The 22,759-nt window shown below is 34.8% G+C and overlaps 1 protein-coding gene across 8 annotated transcripts in view; it reads right to left on the bottom strand.

Annotated features, from left to right (window-relative positions):
* Positions 1-22,759, bottom strand: part of FRYL (FRY like transcription coactivator) — a 768,252-nt gene that overhangs the window by 323,461 nt on the left and 422,032 nt on the right. For all 8 annotated transcript variants that reach the window (XM_033945802.1, XM_033945793.1, XM_033945809.1 and 5 more), the window contains one exon: positions 2,177-2,345. In XM_033945802.1, the coding sequence (XP_033801693.1) occupies positions 2,177-2,345 (169 nt within the window). The remainder of the gene's footprint in view (positions 1-2,176; positions 2,346-22,759) is intronic.

Raw genomic sequence — 22,759 nt, 5'->3', positions numbered from 1 at the left:
GCGGGACCCGCGGGATCCCCGCGATCCCCGTTCCCGTGCAGACCTCTAATTTTGATCCTGGAGTTTACCCAAATGGATTGATTTAACGATTTAGTTATTGGATCTGTTGTAATATTACTAATAAATCTTAATGTTTTCCATGTATCTAATAAAATTCTGTGATCTTTATATCTCTTGGGCATTGTTATACTTATAAGATGTTCCGGATATAATGGGACCAAATTGATTTCCAGGAGGCCATAATAAAGGGACAATAGAATAATAAGTGATCTAGAGTCCCTGCTTCAAGTTTACAATGCCAGCATCTATCAGACTTAGAGCTGTCTAACTTTTGTAATCGAACTGGGGTCCAAAATGCTCTATGTAACAAAAAGAACCAAGTAGATGCTGATACTGTACACTTCATCCTCCAAGACCAAATATACTGAAATACTAAATTCATCGAGAGATTGAAGTTAATATTATGCAATAAATGAAATGGACTAATGAAGAATATTTGGTGAAAAATTATTTTCTTTGACATTACCTTGAGAATATCATCTCTGATGGGTCCTAAAAAACCTGGAAAAGGAATTTTGGCAAGTATTTCTTAGGATTTGTATATGTGTTGACAACACTGAGTTTTGACTATTTCAACATTTCCTACAGTTACGGTTTGAATTTGGCAAGTATTTCATACTAATTTACATAATAGGCTACAGATATATGTCTCCTTTCACTCACAACCTAGACTACGTTTTATAAAATTACTCCCATATTTTGCATTTTCAAAAGTATGTGTATATTTTTATTTTGAGAAAGTATCTGCATAAATGAATAGATGCAAATATATGTGGGTACTTTCTCTCAGACAATTTTCATGTTGAAAGTATGTGACTGCATTTACCTTGAAAATACTGTAAGTCTGTGAAGTGAATTCCACTGCAGAGAGTTATAAAATTATTCTATTAATGGCTAGCTTGAGTCACCACTGCCTTTTCTCCCTCCTTATGATCAAGCATGTTGCTGCTGTGGACAACACCAGATTTATATTTTATGTACTCCTAGGTACAAGATCCTCTATGCCTTCTTTTGCTATCTGTGGAAGGGAGAGGGTAAGATGATCATATTGACGGGGAGAGGTGCTCTGTGCACTACAGATACCTCCTTATAAATAATAGGAAATCTAGCCCTGTCTGTGGTTCACTCAGCTCAAGCTGAAATCAATGACAGCAAACTAACTTTAGCTTATACTGCTCCAATTTAACCCATTAGGACAGACCATGTTTCAACTTTTAAAAGTTAATCAGCTTAAATGTGGAAAGTTTAATCACAAAAGCATGAATCAGTCAATACCAGTACAGTGGTACCTCGGTTTACGAGTGCACCAATTTGCGAGTGTTTTGCAAGACGAGCAAAACATTCGCAAACTTGGTGCCTTGTAAACCGTGCTTGCCTCGCTATACGAGCGCCCCCCTCCCCGCGATCCGGCATCCCCCCCCGCTCGCGTTGCCCCCCTCCATCGCGATCCTACTTCCCCCCCCCCCCCGAGCAGTCAATGACACTTCCTTTACCTGACTTGGCACCAGTGCCGGTGCCCGAAGATCCTCCCTCTTCTGGTGCGGCCTGATTGAGAGCGTGACCAGAAGGCTTTGAGCTTGCGCAAATGCTCAAAGCCAGTCCAGCCCAGCCCAGATCAGAAGAAGGAGGATCTCCGATGCACCGCCCAGCCCAGACCGCGCCAGAAGAGGTAGGATCTTCGGGCACCGGCACTGGTGCCAAGTCGGGTAAAGGAAGTGTCATTGACTGCTCAGGGGGGGGGAAGTAGGATCGCGGTGGAGGGGGGGGCAATGCGAGTGGGGGGAAGATGCCGGTTCGCGGGGGGGGGGGGAGCCAGATCGCGGGGAGGGGTTTGGAACAGCGTCGGATTCCTCAAGGGGAGGGGAGAGTGGAGCAGCGCCGGTAGCCTCGGGGGGAGGGGGAGGAGGTGGAACCAATCAAAGCAGTTTCCCTTACTTCCTAGGGGGAAACCTGCTTTGATATACGAGCAATTTGGTTTACGAGCATGCTTCTGGAACGAATTATGCTCGTAAACCAAGGTTCCATTGTATTTCTAATGGATAAGAATTGGCTCTTAATGAGTTAATTTCAAATATCTCTCTCAAATACAGACATACTCAGAGGTATCTGCTTATACCTGAAAAAATAGCAAGTGTAAGCTCAGGGTATGTTCTTGCCAATTCTTCTGAAAGTTGATAATATGAGACTGAATATAAATGTGGCAAAGGAGATGGCTGACTTAGGATCCCATCAGTTCTCTGGACCTCCAATTTGTGAGCATAGCGAAACATCTTAGGTTCCAATATCTATAGCAACATAAAGTGTTAAAAGATTATTTTTCAAACATCTGCTATCATATTCCATTCCATTCCATTAAACTTTAAACTGTCTACAAGATCATCTTTTCAAAAAATAGTTTGAATACCGATTCTCAGCATCCTTACCAGACCAGTCCAGAAACTGTGGGCACTGTGTCCATTGAACAGTGGCTAGATACTGAGAAATCAAATAGTTCCATATGATTCCCCCCTAGACCAGTGCTCTTCATTGCAAGGCCCCTGAGCCAACAGTGGCCCACAGGGACCTATTGTTCAACTTGCAGCTCCCCACCAGGTTCCAAAGCCCCCATCACCTCAAAAACTACAAGGAGAGTGCTAGCGCAGCAGCAATTCTCCAGCGCTGTTGGTGGCCTCCTCTGCAGCAATTTCCTGTTTCTGGTTGGCACTGGCAGACCCTGGCAAAAGAAACATGCAAAGGTGGCCACGGAAAACACTAGAGCAGGGGTGCCCAAAAGGTCGATCGTGATCGACCAGTAGATCGCAAGGGCAATGCGAGTCGATCGCGGAGCCTATCCCAGGCAGGGAGAAAGAAAGACAGACAGACAGAAAGAAAGAAGGTGGGCAGGGAGAGAGAGAGAGAAAGAAAGGGGAGGGGGAAGGGAGAGAGGAAGAAAAAGTTGGGGGAGGGAATGGAATGTGTCGGTGGCAGGGGGCAGGCAAGGAGATAGGAAGAAAAAGTTGGACTCATGGAGGGATAGAGAGAGATGTTGGTTAGGGAACAGAATGAGGTCTGGAGGAGAGGCAGCATGCAGAAGGCAGAAAGAAGGGAAGAAATATTGGATGCAGTCAGAAGGAAGTACAACCAGAGACTCATGAAATCACCAGACAACAAAGGTAGGAAAAATGATTTTATTTTCAATTTATTTATCAAAATGTGTCCTTTTTGAGAATTTATATCTGCTGTCTATATTTTGCACTTTGGCCCCCTTTTACTAAACCGCAATAGCGTTTTTTAGCGCAGGGAGCCTATGAGCTTCAGGAGCAGCACGGGGCATTCAGCGCAGCTCCCTGCGCTAAAAAAATGCTATCACAATTTAGTAAAAGGGGAGGGGATATATTTGTCTATTTTTCAAAATTGTTACTGAGGTGACATTGCATATTTTAAAGTCATCTGCCTCGACCTCTCTGAAAAAATAAACCCAAATATAAATTATAATTAACATTTTCTCTGTGTACAGTGTGCTTTGTGTTTTTTAAAATATTATTGTTGGTAGATCATTTTGACTTGGTCATTTTAAAAGTAGCTCACAAGCCAAAAAAGTGTGAGCACCCCTGTACTAGAGAATTGCTGCCATGCCAGTGATCTCCTTGTAGTTTTGGTGACAGGAGGCTTTGGAACCGGGTGGGAAGGTCATTCGATGGAACTGAAGGGGGATGGAATGGGAGGGGGAAGGAAGAAGGGAGACATGCTGAATGGAAGGGGCAGAGAGCAGAGGAATGGGAGCACTTAGATGGAGGAGATGGTGGAACATGGATGGAGGGAAGTGAGAGAGAAGAGATGGTGCACATGGATGGAGGGAAGTGGGAGAGAAGAGAGGCAAGAGATGATGCACATGGACAGAGGGGAGGGGAAAGAAGAGGAAAAAGATAGATGGAGGAGAGGAGAAGAGATGGAAAGATAAATTTGAGATGGAAGCAGAAGATGGATGGAGTCACTGGTAAATAAACATTAGAATACATAGAACAATTCTCTTGCTTACATCCAGCTCAATTTGGGTTTCGACCTAAATAAAGCACTGAATTCTTATTGTTGACATTAACATCAAGAGTGAAATACTGGTTGAGTTTGGGTCACCAATCTATATTATTACAATCTGATATTAGTGCAACGCTTGATTCAGTAGATCATTCACTATTAATAAGTATGCAGAAGTAATTTGGGTTTGTATGAATCAGTTATAAAATGGTTCAAGGACTTTTTTACAAATTGGAGCTATTGTGCAATCAAGGATGAAGTTTTCTCTAAAAGTTGGAATCCTTTTGTGGAGTTGCACAGGGGTTTTCTATTTCTCCTCTACAGGTATTTGTCGACTTACAACCTATGCGACTTGCGATAGTTCGACTTTACTATTTGTTTCCCCAGCCCATACTAACTACAGTACTGTACAGTATTTTTTTACCCCTCCCCGCGTATCTTTTCCCTGGTGGTCCAGTGGTGTATCCTGCCTGAGCCCCTCCTGCCAATGCCAGCTGTCAGAAGCCAGCAGTGCACCCGGGCCGGCACGCGTAGGAGCGAGCTTTTAGAACTCCCGCCCTGCGCCGCTCACTGAAACACTGTCATCAGTTCTCAAGGGACTTGTGGTTCTTGCAGTACTGCTGGCCCGGGTGTGCTGCTGGCTTCTGACAGCTGACATTGGCAGGGAGGGTTCAGGCAGGATATACCGCTGGACCACCAGGGAAAAGGTACGCGGGAGGGGTAAAAAGTAAAGTTCTGTATTAACATATGACTGAATCAACTTACGACCTATCAGTCGGAATCGATTGCGGTTGTAAGTCGACGACTACCTATACTTTTTAATATTTTTATGAGTTCTGTGCAGACATTGGTTCTGTCAGGTGAAGATCTTTTACTCTCTTATGCTGATATTTTTTTTGGTTAATTCCAGTGGATAGGGATATTGCAAATGTCAATATTAAGATCAGGGATTATATTGGAAAACCTGAAAGATGGTCTCTGTCATGCAAACTGAAATTAAATACAAACAAGACAAAAGTTTTATGGTTTAATAATCAGTTGTCTTTGGGCCCTACATCGATCACATTGGAATCTGGAGTGTCTCTTAAAGCTGAAAAAACAACTAAAGTATTTAGGGTTATATTAGACGTATCCTTGACATACAAGGATTAAATTGCAAATTTATGGAAGAAAACCATGTTACTGTGTTTGTAATGAGACAGTTGACAAAATCTTATTTTTTTGAACATCACTTTGCATTGGTAGTACAAATGTTAATATTATTACAACTCAACTATTGTAATTCTTTGTATTTAAACTAAAAAATGGTAAGAAAATAAAACTTTGTCTGATTCATCATATTAAACAGGCAGAGGCTTCTGACCATCTCACTTTGTTCTTTCACGTTTGCATTATTCATATAATAGACTGAGTAGCACATTTTTATAGCAGTTTCCCTTTTAGAGGTACTATAAAATCCCAATTTACTGATACTCAACCAACTGGCACTCTCAACTAGCCGGCAAAAAAAAAAAAAAAAAAATGTCTTCCCTTCAGCCCCCGAAGCAGCAGTGGCAGTCGGTCCTGATCTGACAACCCCTATTTCCCCATCCAGCCCCCGAAGCAGCCAGTCCTGACCTGACAACCTCCCCTCCCTCCTGCCCCCGAAGCAGCAGAAGCAGTTGGTCCTGACCCAACAACCGTTGTTGGAACACATTTTGAAGTCCATCTAAAAGTTATCTCACCATAGACATGCAGCAAAAGGGGAAGGTGATAGGATTTGATATATCACTCTTCTGTGGCTACAATCAAAGTGGTTTACTTATACTTATTTAATACCTGGGGCAATATTCTGGGTGCCTGTGGAAAACAGACCACAGTTAGCCCTGTATAATGCTGCAGATATGGGAACCATTGCACATGCACAGTTTATTGATCTTAAAAGTTCTAAACCAGGACTATATAACCCACTTAAATATGGTGACTTTTTTCTTTGAAGAAACATTAATCCCTGTTCTTGTCTTTCTTACAGAGCCTACATAGGAAAGAAAGTTCCATATCTGCACTCAGAGAAACCTTTGCAGAACTTACTTGGCTGTATTTTAGGAATTTTTCTTAGGGCATATCTGAGTTCAATGATAGGAGTTGTACCAAACTGGTGCAGTAGTCCAATGGGAAAGAGAGTCAAACTTGTTACAACTATTTTGCTCCCTTATACTGATATTGGAAGTGGATATATATACAAGCAGAATACACACAGAACGTGATGATCTGCGGACACTTGTACAGATGGAGAACACAGAGCAGACCAATACCTTGTTTCCCCAAAAATAAGACCTACCCCAAAAATAAGTCCTAGCAGTTTTCAGGGTAAGTCTTAATATAAGCTCTACCCCAAAAATAAGCCCTACTCCCGGCAGTTCCCATCTCTTGTGCAGCAGAACCCTTGAGCGAGCACCACCCCTCCCTGAGAACCCACCCCTGCCCCCAAACCCCCATCCTTCCCTCCCTCCCATCTAAACCCGCCAACCACGAGTGAGCCCTAGTACATACCTCCCTAAGCAGTGTCGGGCCAGCAGCACTCTAAACAGGCGGCTTCGGCCTTGTCCGCCCATGAATTCACTCTGCCGCGTTACTGCAGAGTAAATTCATGGGCGGACAAGGCCAAAGCAGCCAGTCTAGAGTGCTGCCAGCCTGACGCTGCTTAGGGAGGTATGTAGGGCTCGCTCACGGTCAGCGGGGTTCGGATGGAAGGGAGGGAAGGATTGGGGTTCGGCTGCTTGGGTGCTGGGGGGGGCTCGCTCAAGGGTTCTGCTGCACAAGGGATGGGAGGGTAACTGGGCAAGAGTCCTGCTGCACAAGGGATGGGAGGGAGGGAGGATCAGAAGCTGGTAGATGCTAGTAGGATGAATACACATTTCTCCCCATTAAAAACAATATCTTTTATACACACAATTTAGGCAGCACTTGTCTTCTCTTAATGCTGCCTGAATTATGTGTATAAAAGATTTTGCTTGTAAGGGGGTATGTGTATTTATCCCTTACTAGTATCTACCCCTGATGCAGCCAGAAAGCATAATGTGGTCACTAAGGTGGTCCAAGGTAGTATGCAAAAATATCAACCTTTTCAAACCTTGTCTCCATAAGGCATATTTTTGTCCACTTGGTAAGTCTTACTCATGTAACAAATCTCAGCTTGATTAGACAATTTTTAGAGGTTACCTCGGAATGCACTGCTTGCTTGTGTGTTGTATATGTGATTAGAAACATAGAAACATAGAAAATGATGGCAGAAAAGGGCCATAGCCCATCAAGTCTGCCCACTCCAACAACCCTCCCCAATCTACACTCTATCAATCGTCCCCAAGCTGCCCTCTTCTATGCTACCCTCGTAGGGATCCGACGTGGGCATCCCATTTATTCTTAAAATCTTGTATGCTGCTGGCTACGATCACCTGCTCCGGGAGCTCGTTCCAATTCGTTTGTATGGCATGGAATGAAGTACCAATGGGAATTAGGGTTCCATACAATGAGTTTGAACTGTTGTCTACTCTCAGCACATATCCGAATAAAACTGTTGCAAACAAGGCACTCACAGCCATTTCCAGATATCCAAGCATCTAGCACAGTGGTATCAAACGCAAATCCTTTGCAGGGCCACATTTTGGATTTGTAGGTATTTGGAGGGCCTCAGAAAAAATAGTTAATTTCTTATTAAAGAAATGACAATTTTGCATGAGGTAAAACTCTTTATAGTTTATAAATCTTTCCTTTTGGCTAAGTCTTAATAATAATATTGTAATTTATAACTTAAGAGATATATGATCAAGAAACTGTTTCGAGGGCCTCAAAATAGTACTTGGTGGGCCGCATGTGGCCCCTGGGCCGTGAGTTTGAGACCACTGATCTAGCAGCACTTCTTTTTCTGAAGATAGAATCACACCAGAAAGTAAGCTAAGAATGGTGCAAAACTTATAATGTCCACCATTGCCAGACATTCCATGACATCTCATGCATACAATTGAAACAGAACCTGTGACCTTTGAAAGGTTTGTAACAGAGAACATAGTCATTTTTTGATCTCTTGATTGAAGAAGGATCAACATAAGCAAAAATATTCCTGAAGAAACATCCCCTAGAGTGGATCAACGATCCAATTTTCAAGGAATTTTGGAATCAGGTATCCAAACTGACTGTTGTTAATGATGCAGTGGAATGATAGATATGCTTCATTGAAAAATATGATACTTTGACAAAAGATGAAGAACAGAAGCAATTTGTTCTTTGGCTAGAGGCCAGCCACCAAAAGAAGTTTCCTTCTGCATCAAAGGTGGCTCTTATGTCTCACACTATTATTTGTCGAGTGCACAAGAATTACAATATACTGTTAAGCTTAGCGGAAGGTTTTTTTTTTTTTTTTTTTTCTAGAGTCCCTTCCCCTTTATTCTTTTTTTTTGTTTTATAAATCTTTATTCATTTTCTTATGTTATAACAAGTGTTTCAAATAAATTCATTATAAACTTGAATAATCACACTTGATTAACTTACAGATTAATATCAAATTTAAAATTTCTTTAGAAAATCAATATTTTATAAAGTTATATTATGTAAGAAATCTAAATTAATATAATTATTATTGAATATAATAATCTCCCCTCCCTCTCCCTCCCTATCAATATTGAATGAGAAATCTTTATTCATTTTCATATGTTACATCAACAATATAAATTCATACTAATATTTCAGAAAACTAAATTTATATAATTCTTAGTTAATATAATAATATCCCATCCCCTCCCCCCTCCCTTCTATTCAGTAATACATGAATAAAATTTTTAAATGTTATTTTATCCATATTTCATATTATAAATCTAGTATTAATATATTATATAATATTTAGAGATATGATCTCTTTTTCTTCTAATCAAATTCTATACATGGGAAAATTAATCATTCTTTACAATATTCAGTTAATGGTCTCCATATTTTTTGAAATTTATCTACATGTCCTTTTTGTGTTGCTATAGTGAGCTCCATTTTGTATATATGACATACAGAATTCCACCAGAATGTATAATTTAATCTGTCATGTTTTTTCCAATTGAATGTGATTTGTTGTATTGCTATTCCAGTTAAAATAAAAAGAAGTTTGTTATTACTTGATGATATTTGACTTTTTGCTCTCATAGTTGTTCCAAATAATATGGTATCATATGTCAAGGCTACCGGATTTTCTAACATCCTATTTATTTGGGGCCAGATTGATTTCCAGAATGTTAAGATGAATGGACAATAGAATAAAAGATGATCTAATGTCCCAATTTCAACATGACAGTGCCAGCATCTATTTGACCTAGAGCTATCTATTTTTTGTAATCGAACAGGGGTCCAGAAAGCTCTATGTAAAAGAAAAAAACCAAGTTTGTCTCATAGATGCTGATACCGTACATTTTAGCCTCCAAGACCAAAGTCGTGGCCATTGAGATGCACTAATTTGGTGCTTTATCTCAATGCTCCAAATGTCTCTAAGACCATTTTTTGGTTTTTTATTTATATATTCGGATATTAATTTATACCACTGTGCAGCTTCATGACCTGTTGAATTAATCTGGAAACACAGGAATTCCAAACTGTGATAATTAGTAAGATTTTTCCATTCAGGGAACCCTACCTGAATGGATTGCTTCAATTGCAACCATTTAAAATATTGTGTTTTTTTAAGATCAAATTTATGTTGCAATTGTGAAAACTCCAGCAACTTTCCATTTTTTATTATATCATCTAAAATACGAATACCTGCTGTCATCCAGTTTTTCCAGATTATTTTGAAACCGCCTATTTTGATCTTGTGGTTTAACCAAATTGTTTGAGTTGTTGATTTACTAATTGGAATAGGAGTTAGATTACTTATATATCTTAAAGTTTTCCATGTATCCATGAATATTTTATGTTCTTTGTATAGCCTTGGCATTTTGATACTAACTACATGACTGAGACGTAAAGGAAACATGAGTCTCCATTCAAGCCAGAACCAATCTGGAATATTATCAGTGGGCTCTGGGAGGATCCAATACATACCTTGATGTAAAATATAGGCTTGATGATACCTATAGAAGTTGGGAAAATTTACCCCTCCCTCCGCAATTGGTCTTTGTAATGTCACTAAAGCAATTCTGGGATTTTTCCCAAGCCAAATAAATTTTGTCAATACCTTATTTAACTTTGTATAAAAAGAATCTTGAAAGAAAACTGGTATCATTCCCATTTGGTAACAAACTACAGGTAAGATCATCATTTTAACTGTTTGTACTCTTCCCCACCAAGATAAATGTAAAGAATTCCATTGTTTACACATCTCTGTCACTTTTTGTAATAAATATTTTTCATTAATTTTCATTGTGTCTTCTAAATCTTTTGAAATCCAAATTCCAAGATATTTAATAGTATCCTCCTTCCAAACAAAAGAGAATGTATTAAATAAACCTTTTGTACAGTGTACATTTAATGGAAGTATTTCTGATTTATTCCAATTTATCTTATATCCTGAAAACTTTCCGAATTTATCAATTAGTTCAAGCAATTGTGGAATGGTGGATTCTGGATTCCTCAAATATAATAATAAATCATCAGCATAAGCTGATATTTTGTATTCTCTATCTGAATGAGGTATACCTTGTATTTCCTTTACTTGTTGGATTGCTAATATTAAGGGTTCTAAAACTATATCAAACAGTAAAGGAGACAAGGGACATCCTTGTCTAACTCCTCTCTGTAGATTAAATTTTTCTGAAAATGTATTATTTATATATAATCTAGCAGAGGGGGAGCTATATAATGTTTGTATCATTTGTATGAATCCAGGACTTATACCAAACCATTCCATAGCCTGATACATAAATGTCCATTCTATTCTATCAAAGGCCTTTTCTGCATCTAAAGAAACAGCAAAAGTAGGCTCATTCATTTTCTTTGTTAAGTATAACATATGGAATGCTAATCTGGTATTATGAGATGAATGTCTTTGAGCAACGAATCCTGTTTGAGGCATACCTATAATATGGGGAAGAGCATTAGCCAATCTTAATGCAAGTATTTTTGCTAATATTTTTCCATCTACATTTATTAAAGATATTGGCCTATAGTTTGAAACCAATGTGGAATCTTTATTTGGCTTTGGTAAAACAATAATTAAAGATTCTGCTATAGTGCCATTTATACTTCCTTTATTAAGTTGATATTGAAAAAGATTTAATAAATAGGGTAATAATAAATTTTGAAATGTTTTTTTTTTTTAAATTTTTATTTATAAGTTTTCCATTCTTACAATATTTGAGTAATATAATATACAATAAAGTTTTTTTACATATTTAAAATATTATCATTAATAATACATCGTATTTAAAATATGATATGATAAAGATTATACATTAGCATATAAAATATAATTCCCATCCCCTTTTTATATAGTATATTTCCATTAATTAGTCAAATCCCACCCCATTCATATATAATTATTTATCATTGTGCTAAGAACTAATCATTAGAATATTTTGTCAATGGTTGCCAAATTTTATTAAAATTAAGATGATTTCCCTGTTGTAACGCTATTATTTTTTCCATTTTATAAATATGACAAACAGAATTCCACCAGAACGTATAATTTAATTTGGTGTAATCTTTCCAATTTTGAGTAATTTGTTGCATGGCGACTCCTGTTAGTATTAGTAATAGCTTATTATTGTTTGCTGAAATCGGACTCTTAGTTCTCATTGCAGTACCAAATAATATGGTGTCATACGAGAGTCCTACGTGATTCTCTAGTAACTTATTAATTTGGGGCCAAATTAAATTCCAAAATGCGTTTACAAAGGGACAAAAAAAGATTAAATGATCTAACGTCCCTATTTCCAATTTACAATGCCAGCATCTATTAGATCTAGTACTATCTATTTTTTGCAGGCGCGTTGGGGTCCAGAATACTCTATGTAATAAAAATAACCATGTTTGATTCATAGATGCTGACCTTGTAGATCTTAATCTCCAGGACCAAAATCGTGGCCATTGAGATTCAGAAATTGTCTGACCTATCTCAATACTCCAAATATCCCTAAGACCTGTTTTCTTTTTTTTATTTAAAAATCCATATATCAATTTGTACCATTTTGCGGCTTGGTGACCCAACAAATCCGTCTGGAAACATAGAACCTGTAAACTATATTGATTATTTAGATTTTTCCATTCAGGGAACCCTACCTGAATGGCCTGCTTCAATTGCATCCATTTAAAATATTGTGATTTATTTAATCCAAATTTATTTTGCAATTGTGAAAAACTAAGCAGTGAACCTTCTGATATGATATCATTCAATGTTCTTATTCCTGCATTTATCCATTGTTTCCAGACGATTTTAAATCCGCCAATTCTGATCCTGGAGTTTATCCATATTGATTGATTTAGAGATTTAGCAATAGGTTCAGGTGATAGATTACTAATATATCTCAATGTTTTCCAAGTGTCAAATAAAATTCTGTGGTCTTTGTATCTTTTAGGCATTGTTATAGTTATTAACTGTTCTGGATATAAAGGGAACAGGAGCCGCCATTCTAAATATAGCCAATCTGGTACATTTTCTAGAAGCTCTGGGAGGATCCAATACATACCCTGTCTTAAGATATAGGCTTGATGATACCTATAAAAATTTGGAAAATTTACCCCCCCTTCCTTAATTGGTCTTTGTAATGATACTAAAGCGATTCTTGATCTTTTCCCACACCAAACAAATTTTGTAAGAATATTGTTAAGTTTTTTATAAAATGACCCCTGAAAAAATATTGGAATCATACTCATTTGGTAACAAACCACAGGCAATATCATCATTTTAATTGTTTGAATTCTTCCCCACCAAGAAAGATGTAATGGATTCCATTGCTCACACATTTCTGTTATTTTTTTCAATAAAAGTTTTTCATTCTCTTTGACTGTGTCTTCAATTGTATTTTTGATCATAATTCCTAAGTATTTTATACCATCATCTTTCCAAATAAATGAATATGGGTCAAATAATCTTTTGGTACAATGAACATTTATTGGGAGAATTTCAGATTTGTTCCAATTAATTTTATATCCAGAAAAAGTACCATATGTTTCTATTAAATTAAGTATACATGGAATAGTAGTTTCCGGTTTTCTTAAATATAATAATATATCATCTGCATATGCAGATATTTTAAATTCAAAATTGTTAAATGATATTCCCTCTATCTCCTTAGTTTTGTTTATTGCAATTAATAAAGGTTCTAGGACAATATCAAAAAGTAAAGGAGACAGAGGGCATCCTTGTCTAACTCCCCTGTGCAAGTTAAATCTATTTGATAAATTATTATTAATATATAATCTTGCTCCAGGAGAGCTATACAATGTCTGAATCATTTCAATAAAACCGGATCCTATACCAAACCATTGTAAAGCTTGGTATATAAAATTCCATTCCACTCTGTCAAAAGCTTTTTCTGCATCTAAAGATATTAAAAAAGCTGGATCATTTATATTTTTTGCTAAATTTAATGAGTGGAATGCTAATCTAGTATTATTTGATGAATGTCTTTTAGCAATAAATCCTGTTTGATGTACATCAATAATGAAAGGGAGAGCTTTTGCCAATCTTAATGCTAATACTTTAGCCATTAATTTGTTATCCACATTCAATAATGAAATAGGCCTGTAATTTGAAACCAGAGTAGGATCTTTGTTTGGTTTTGGTAAGACTATAATTATTGATTCTGCCATAGTACCAGAAATTTTTCCATTCTTTATTTGATATTGATATAAATTTAACAGATGTGGTAATATGATATTTTGAAAAAATTTATAAAATTCAACAGTATACCCATCTCCACCTGGAGCGGATCCAACTCTAAGAGACTTCAATGCTGTTTCTAATTCTTTTAAAGATATAGGTTCTTCTAAACTTCCTTTTATATGATCTGGAATATTTGGTCCAATATATGAATTTAAAAAAGTTAATCCGTCTTGTTCTTTATTTTTATAAGAATTGGAAGTATATAATTCTTTATAAAAATCAAGAAATTGTGTTATAATATCTTTTGTGTTGGTATGTGTGTTACCTTTTGTATCTTTAATTGCAATAATCTTAGATTTTCTTTTCTTTGCTTTTAGAAAGTTTGCTAATAATTTACCAGCTTTATTTGAATTTCCATAATATTGTACTTGTTTGTTGAAAATGTCTTTCCTCACAATTTGAGAAGAAATTTCATTGTATTTAACTTTTAATTTTAATAATTCTTGTAATGTATTATTTTCCCATTTCTCAATTAATTTATTTTCTAATAATTTAATTTGCTTTCCCATCTCAATAAATTGTTTTTTTTTTTGTTTGTTAATAAATGTTGAATATGAAATAATATTTCCTCTCATAGTTGCTTTAAAAGCATCCCATAAGATCTCAGCATTAATATCATCTGATTCATTAAATTGAAAGAATTCTTGCATTTTTATTTTGAAATCTTCAAGAAATTTTGAATCCGCTAATAAATCATTATTAAATCTCCAAATTAAATCAGAGTTTTCAGCATCATAATTTTGAAGATTAATCCACACACCAGCATGATCTGAAATTATAATGGGATCAATTACTGCTTTTAAGACACGCTGCGCTATATTATTAGAAACAAATATATAATCAATTCGTGAAAAGGATTTATGGACCTGAGAACAAAAAGAAAATTCCTGATCATTAAAATGAAGAATTCGCCATATATCTACTAAATCACAAGATAGTATCAAATTATCTAAGCCTAATGATTTCATAACTTTACTTGGTTTTTTATCCAATATCGGATCCATTACAGCATTGAAATCCCCTGCTACTATTAAATTAGATGTAGCCAGTGGTAAGAGCAATTGTTGAATTTGTTTAAAAAACTCCATTTGATTCGTATTAGGAGCATATAAATTGAATAAATTCAGGGTAGTATTTCCCAGAACCATTTCGACATGCACCCATCTTCCTAAGGGATCATAATTAATTAGTTTAAAATCTGCGTTACATTTTTTATTTATTAGAACAGCCACTCCAGCCTTTTTCTTTAAAGCCGGTGCAAATAAACATTTAGAAATAAAACCTCCAGATAATTTTTTTGATTCAATTTCCGAAAGATGAGTTTCTTGAATAAAATAAATATCCGCATTTTGATTTTTAAGGAACGATAACAATTTCTTCTTCTTAATAGGATGATTTAAACCATTGACATTCAGCGAATACATTTTTAGATCCATCTGATTAATAATTATACTTAATCAATATTCTATGATTGTTTACATGATTAGCTCCTAGCACATTCATTGAAAATTTATCCCCTAACCCACCCATTATTTTCCCTCCCCTCCCACCCATTATCTTATTCTGATTTGGAACACGCATTGGTCATGCAAAACCTACATCTCCATCTCCAGGCAACTAATAATACATTATATTATTTAAAATATATTTCTGAATTCAATACATTCTATATACTTCCACCCTTATATTATTAAAAATTATATTCATTTAATCTATAAAATTTTATAAATTTACTGAGAATTAAATATATTTGAATTATAAAATTAAATTCAATATCATGCATACTTGTAATATAATATTTCTAATAAATAAACATATTTCAAATATAGCTCTTATTCTCTATATATATCTATATCTATATCGTCATATAACTTAAATATATCCAGTATTATTTAAATATATAATATTGATATTAATTATAATGCATTTCAATCGTTTTCATAGATCATCTTCATACTGAATTAATTTGAATGAATAATTGATTAATATATACATTTTATGTCAGTAAATAAGTTTTATAATAAATTCATCTTTTATTAATTATCTATCATTCCATTACATTATTTTCTTATTTTTCATAATAAGTTAATATGACTGAATAATTAAATCAAATAAAAATTTTATATTAGACATCTATTTTATTAATTATTTCTGTCAATAATCAATTATTTTCTTGTATATATTTCATAAAATTATAATTTTCTTATACAGTGTTAAAATATTGTTTTTATAATAATTAATATATTTCATTTTTAAATCTTATTCTCAATATAACAATTATAAATTTTTCCTTTCAATATTTTAATGATATTTTCATTGTAAATCATTTCATTGATCCTTTATCATAATAATTTAATATGCTATATAATAGAATATATTATCTATTTTGATTAAAACTTGTATTTTATATATATTTTTTTAAATAATTAATTTATTTATATTTTGATAATAATAATATATATATATTTTTTTTTTTTTTAATAATATTAATAATAATTAATGATATTAATGATTGTGGATGCTAATTTTTAAATATTGTTATATTATTGCATCCATTATTTCAATAAATTATATTTCCAGTTGATAACATTTCTTTTAATAATCTTCTTTATTTTCCCTTTTTTTTCATCTTCTTTCTTCTTTCTTCTTTCTTCAGCTGAATTGTTCTGTTATTTATATAAACTTAGGATCTTTTTGTGTCAGAAATTCTTTCAGTTTTGCCGGGTCTTGAAAATATATGGATTTATTTCCACTGGATACTCTCATAGTGGATGGATAATATATTCCATATATGTATCCCTTTTCTTTCAGCTGCTGTCTGTATGTGAGGAATTGTTTTCTTATGTTAGCAGTATATTTAGCAAAATCCGGTACTAAAATCAGTTTTGATCCTTTATAATTCAAGTTTTTATTTGCTTTTGCCATTTTTAATATTTCTTGAGCTTGTTGATACCGTAATACCTTGAATATCAAAGGTCTTGGAGCAGCTTGGTTTACTGGCTTTCTTGTGGGGATTCTGTGGGCTCTTTCAATTTCTAACGGCCATTTTGAGTTGAGCTGAAGCAGTTTAGGTAACAGATTTTCTAGGAATTGTACAGGATCTCCTCCTTCAATATTTTCAGCCAGCCCCAAAATTCTTATGTTCTTTCTTTTTCCTCGGTTTTCCATGTCCACCATTTGATTTTTTAAAGCTGCTATTTCTTTTTTATCTTTGTCATATTCCTGTGTGAAAGATTCAAACCTCTCCACTTTTTCTTCCAGCACTGTCATTCTCAGTCTCTCAGTTTGGATTTCTTGTTTCATGTTAAGAAGCTCTTCTTTTACTTCAGATATTTTATTGGAGTTTTCAGTCAGCATAAGTTTTATTTTAAACAGTTCAGTCATTATATCAGCCTTTTCAGTGATTTCTTCAGTCTCCATCGGGAACGGCACACTCGATGGTGACAGGGGAGTGACTTTTGTTCTTTTTGCTGATATTCCCGATGTTGAAGGTTTTTCAGCTTTCCCCTGCTTTATATTCGCCATCTCCGACGTTGTTTAGTGTATTTTTTTTAGCGATTTGAAAAAGTAGAAGTTTTAATTTTGTTCCGTTTGTTGCCTGGATACGGGAGCGCTGTAGTTAGGCTGCCATATCGTGCGCGCTCCAAGCCACGCCCCAATTTTGAAATGTTTTATAAAATTCCACTGTATATCCATCACCACCTGGAGCGGATCCAACTCTATGGGATTTCAAAGCTGTTTCTAATTCTTTTAATGATATTGGCTCTTCCATACTTCGTTTTATATGTTCAGGAACTTTTGGACCCTCTAACATTTTCAGAAATTCTAAACCATCTTTTTCTTTATTTAAATAAGTCTCGGAAGTATAAAGAGATTTATAAAATTTTAGAAATTGTTTTAAGATAGGTTCAATTTGTGTTAATGTGTCACCTTTTTCATCTTTTATAGCAATTATTTTTGATTTCTTTTTTTTTCGCTTTGAGATAATTTGCCAATATTCTTCCCGACTTATTTGAGTTTCCATAATACAATGCCTGCTGGGAGAATAAATCTTTTCTTATCATCTTTGATGAGAATTCATTGTATTTTACTTTAAGTTTTAATAATTCTTGTTGTATAGAATATTCCCATTTTTCTATTAATTTTGATTCTAAAATTTTTATTTCTGTTTCCAAATTAGAAAATTGTTTTCTATTTTGTTTATTAAGATAAGCCGAATAAGAAATAATTTGTCCTCTTATTGATACCTTAAAAGCATCCCATAATATTTCCCTAGAGATCTCATCTTTATCATTCATTTGAAAATAGTCTTTCATTTTTGTTTGAAAATTCTCACAGAATATTGGATCAGCAAGCAATGTATTATCAAATTTCCATATTGGTCTATTTGTATTTTGATCTGTGATTTTAATTTCAATCCACACTCCACCATGATCAGATAATATGATTGGATCAATGGCAGCTTGTGTTACTTGATGTGCTAGGTGTTTTGATATAAATATATAATCTATTCTTGAAAAAGAATTATGAACATGAGAACAGAAAGAAAATTCCCGTCCATTAAAATGAAGTATTCGCCAAATATCTGTCAAATTACAAGTTTGTACCAAATTATCTAGTCCCATCGATTTCATATACAGTGGTGCCTCGCATAACGGCCGCCTCGCTTTGAGATAATTTGCCAATATTCTTCCCGACTTATTTGAGTTTCCATAATACAATGCCTGCTGGGAGAATAAATCTTTTCTTATCATCTTTGATGAGAATTCATTGTATTTTACTTTAAGTTTTAATAATTCTTGTTGTATAGAATATTCCCATTTTTCTATTAATTTTGATTCTAAAATTTTTATTTCTGTTTCCAAATTAGAAAATTGTTTTCTATTTTGTTTATTAAGATAAGCCGAATAAGAAATAATTTGTCCTCTTATTGATACCTTAAAAGCATCCCATAATATTTCCCTAGAGATCTCATCTTTATCATTCATTTGAAAATAGTCTTTCATTTTTGTTTGAAAATTCTCACAGAATATTGGATCAGCAAGCAATGTATTATCAAATTTCCATATTGGTCTATTTGTATTTTGATCTGTGATTTTAATTTCAATCCACACTCCACCATGATCAGATAATATGATTGGATCAATGGCAGCTTGTGTTACTTGATGTGCTAGGTGTTTTGATATAAATATATAATCTATTCTTGAAAAAGAATTATGAACATGAGAACAGAAAGAAAATTCCCGTCCATTAAAATGAAGTATTCGCCAAATATCTGTCAAATTACAAGTTTGTACCAAATTATCTAGTCCCATCGATTTCATATACAGTGGTGCCTCGCATAACGGCCGCCTCGCACAGCGAACGCTGCGCACAACGAACTTCTTGTCTTGATTCGTACAACGGACTTCGTTTCACACAACGAAGTCGCCCGAGCTGCATCGCAAACCTCCCCCCGCCGCCACCGCATATTGTTAAACCTCCCCCCGCCGCCACCACATATTTTTAAACCTCCCCCCGCCGCCACCGCATATTGTTAAACCTCCCCCCGCCGCCACCGCATATTGTTAAACCTCCCCCCGCCGCCACCGCATATTTTTAAACCTCCCCCCGCCGCCTGGGCCTGCGCTGATCTCTGAATGGCTGCAGTCAGCTCTCGCGGGACTCACAAGAACTAACTGCAGCCAGCTCTCGCGGGACTCACAAGAACTAACTGCAGCCATTCGGAGATCGGCATGGGCCCACACAGGCGTGCAGAGGAATTGCTCCTGATCTCTGCGCTTCTGGCCTGTACGCCACTGGCTGGGAAAGATGGGAGGAATTAAAAAAGATACTGGGGAGTATGTGGGGGGTGATTATAATACACAGCAAAGATCAACAAAACCCCTGTCTCCCCTCCCCTTCACATATATCCCCTCTATATCATGCTAACAGCTCTAACAAGATAAATTTATCTTTTTTTATGTCATCTTAGCATATTTTATGCTACAGAACGAATTATTTTTTTTTACATGTATTGTTATGGGAAAACGCGTTTCACATAACGAACTTTTCGCATAACAAACTTGCTCCTGGAACGAATTAAGTTCGTTGTGTGAGGCACCACTGTATCTACTTGGGTTTTTGTCTAATAAAGGATCCATAACAGCATTAAAATCCCCAGCTACTATTAGATTTGAAGTAGCCAGTGGTAAGATCAGTTGTTGAAGAGTCTTAAAAAATTCATTTTGTTTTGAATTAGGGGCATATATATTAAACAACGTCATGGTTGTATTTCCCATGCATATTTCCACTTTTACCCATCTGCCATGAACATCTGATTCTTTTAATTTAAATAAAGCTGAGCATTTTTTATTCACTAGAATAGCAACACCTGCTTTTTTCCCTATGGCTGGTGAATAAAAACAATGCTTTATCCAACCACCTGTCAACTTATTAGATTCAATGTTTGAAAGGTGGGTCTCTTGTATGCAACATATATCTGCATTTTGCCTTTTTAAGAACAGTAATGCTTTTTTCCTTTTTATAACATGATTTAGACCATTAACATTCAAAGATATTATTTTAAGAGACATTTATAATTATAATTTTTATAATATATTTTCTATATAATGATATATAATGTTTTTTATTAATATATTTTCCCAATATACTTAATAAATTATAATTTCCTTTTATTATTTCTATATCTCCTTTATATCTTTCTTTCCCATTCCCTCCCTTATCCCTATTTCCCTCCCTCCCCCCCCCTCTTATTAAATACGATTACTTGGGTACGCAAGATGAGGTTAGGTTAAAATAACTCCCCCAAGCTAAGTTAAAATATTCTTTATTTACTACTAATAATTTATCTCCCTTTATCTAATATATTTCCTATATATCTAGCAAATATATATTTTTCTTATATAAATTTTATATAAAAAGTTAATGTATTTAAATCTATATAAGAAAATATTATCTTATCTTTTGATAAATCTATATAAGATTTATCAATGAGATTTACAATCTTGCATATATTTATCAAGAATCAACTTTACATTCATTATATTGATATCTAATATTATTATTATTTTAATAATACTATGTGGATCATGAAGTGGAGTCTGTGTGTCTTAAAATGTCTTTATATAGGTATGTTTGTTGCAATCAGTCTATTTTCAACCTTTATTCCAATTTGTGTTGTGAGGAAGAGATTTAGGTAAAATTCCTAGTTGTAAGACTCCTAGATTCTTTTCTTTTCTCCAATTTCTGTCCCCAAAAACGTTTTTGTGTTGCCTATTCAATTCAACCTTGTAGGATTCAGTATTCCTCTTTCATTGTTTCTGCTAAATATTCCAAGATAATCATCATTCCCTTAAGAGAGCAAGTAATGAAGATGTTTCCTGACTAGGGAATTGATTTTATTTTTGTCAGTATTGAGGACAGCCCGTCAGTCAAAGTGCCAGAGAAATAAAAGCGCTGAATAACTTCGAAGCTAGTTCAGTATTCGAGAAGGAGAAAATCAGTTACACCTTACATACAGCACAGTCTTTTTGGATTTATTCTGTGTTATTCCATACTGAATCTCCTCTCTTTCATAACAAACTTAGCAACATTTTAGAATCAGAGAGGAGTTATTAATTAGTTTTTATGAACTCCTATCATTACATATTTAGCTCGTCGTGAAAAGGTTGTCCGTGGAAGGCGACGCTTCTCCCTGGGACTCTTTTAATTTACAAAAGTACAACGTCCCATCACCTCTATGTTCTCCAAATCTATCTAAAGAGAGTGAGCGGTCTGCCTCAATAGTAAGCATCACTCGATATATATAATTCACTGTTTCTTACATATAAGGAGAAGGTGGGGTGTAGGAATTAATTAAAGTTTGAAATATAATCTGCAGAGAGACTTTTAAGAGATAGAATCAAAACGGAAGCACTTCCTTTTACAGGATATTCTCTCTGTTGACCAATCTTTTTTTGTTTTGTATTTTGTAACTCCCCAGCAGCGTGATTGGAGATTTTTCCTGTCCATCAATCACATTTCCTGTTTGTATATAACCACTCCCATATTTAGTTACCATATTTACTTCTCTGTAAATTTTTCATTCGGATCTCCATTTAATCCACGTTTTCTTCTGTAAGTATATTTTCTTCAAAATGTTTATAAAACTTTCCTTTAAAAAGTATAAGTTTATGTACTTTTATAAAGTTTGTTTTATTTCTTTTATTTCCTTCATAGAATGTTGGTTTTGTATAGTTCCATGTGTGTGCTGCAGCACATGTAGTTTCAGTCCGTTGTTTTTTGAATCCACTTCAAAGTTCTAGATTTTAACTGTAAGTCATATTGTTAATAAAATCAATTCTTATATGGTGAATATTTTAGTAAAGTATTAACAGATTTATACATACTCATTTTTCTCATTAGGATTTCCATTAAGATGTTTAGGATGTCATGGGTTGTTCATATTGGTCCAGAAATTCTTGTAGTTTTGTTGGATCTGTAAAATTCTGAGTTTTATTTGCAATAGTGATCTTCATTATTGCTGGATAAAGGAGCCCATATCTAGCCCCTAAAGATTTCAGTTGTGGTCTCATATCTAAAATTTTTTTCCTTTTTAATGCAGTTTCCCTCGCAAAATCAGATGACAACCTCGATGTAATGGAAGAATTAAGACAAATTAAAGAAATTGTTCTGGACAGCAACAAAAAACTACAAAAAGCTATTGAAGATGCAGCAGCATTAACTAAAAGAGTGGAAGTGATGGAAAACAGAATAAACCTAATAGAGGATAACTTTGAACAACTTAATCTGAACGCAAGACAAAACAAAATCATATGGAAAGAGGTAGAAGAAATTAAAAAAGAC

This window comes from Geotrypetes seraphini, chromosome 1 (genome assembly GCF_902459505.1).
Source record: "Geotrypetes seraphini chromosome 1, aGeoSer1.1, whole genome shotgun sequence".
Taxonomy (NCBI): Eukaryota; Metazoa; Chordata; class Amphibia; order Gymnophiona; family Dermophiidae; genus Geotrypetes; species Geotrypetes seraphini.
The sequence above is the reverse complement of the archived record's forward strand: the minus strand, read 5'-3'. Positions and strand labels throughout refer to the sequence as shown.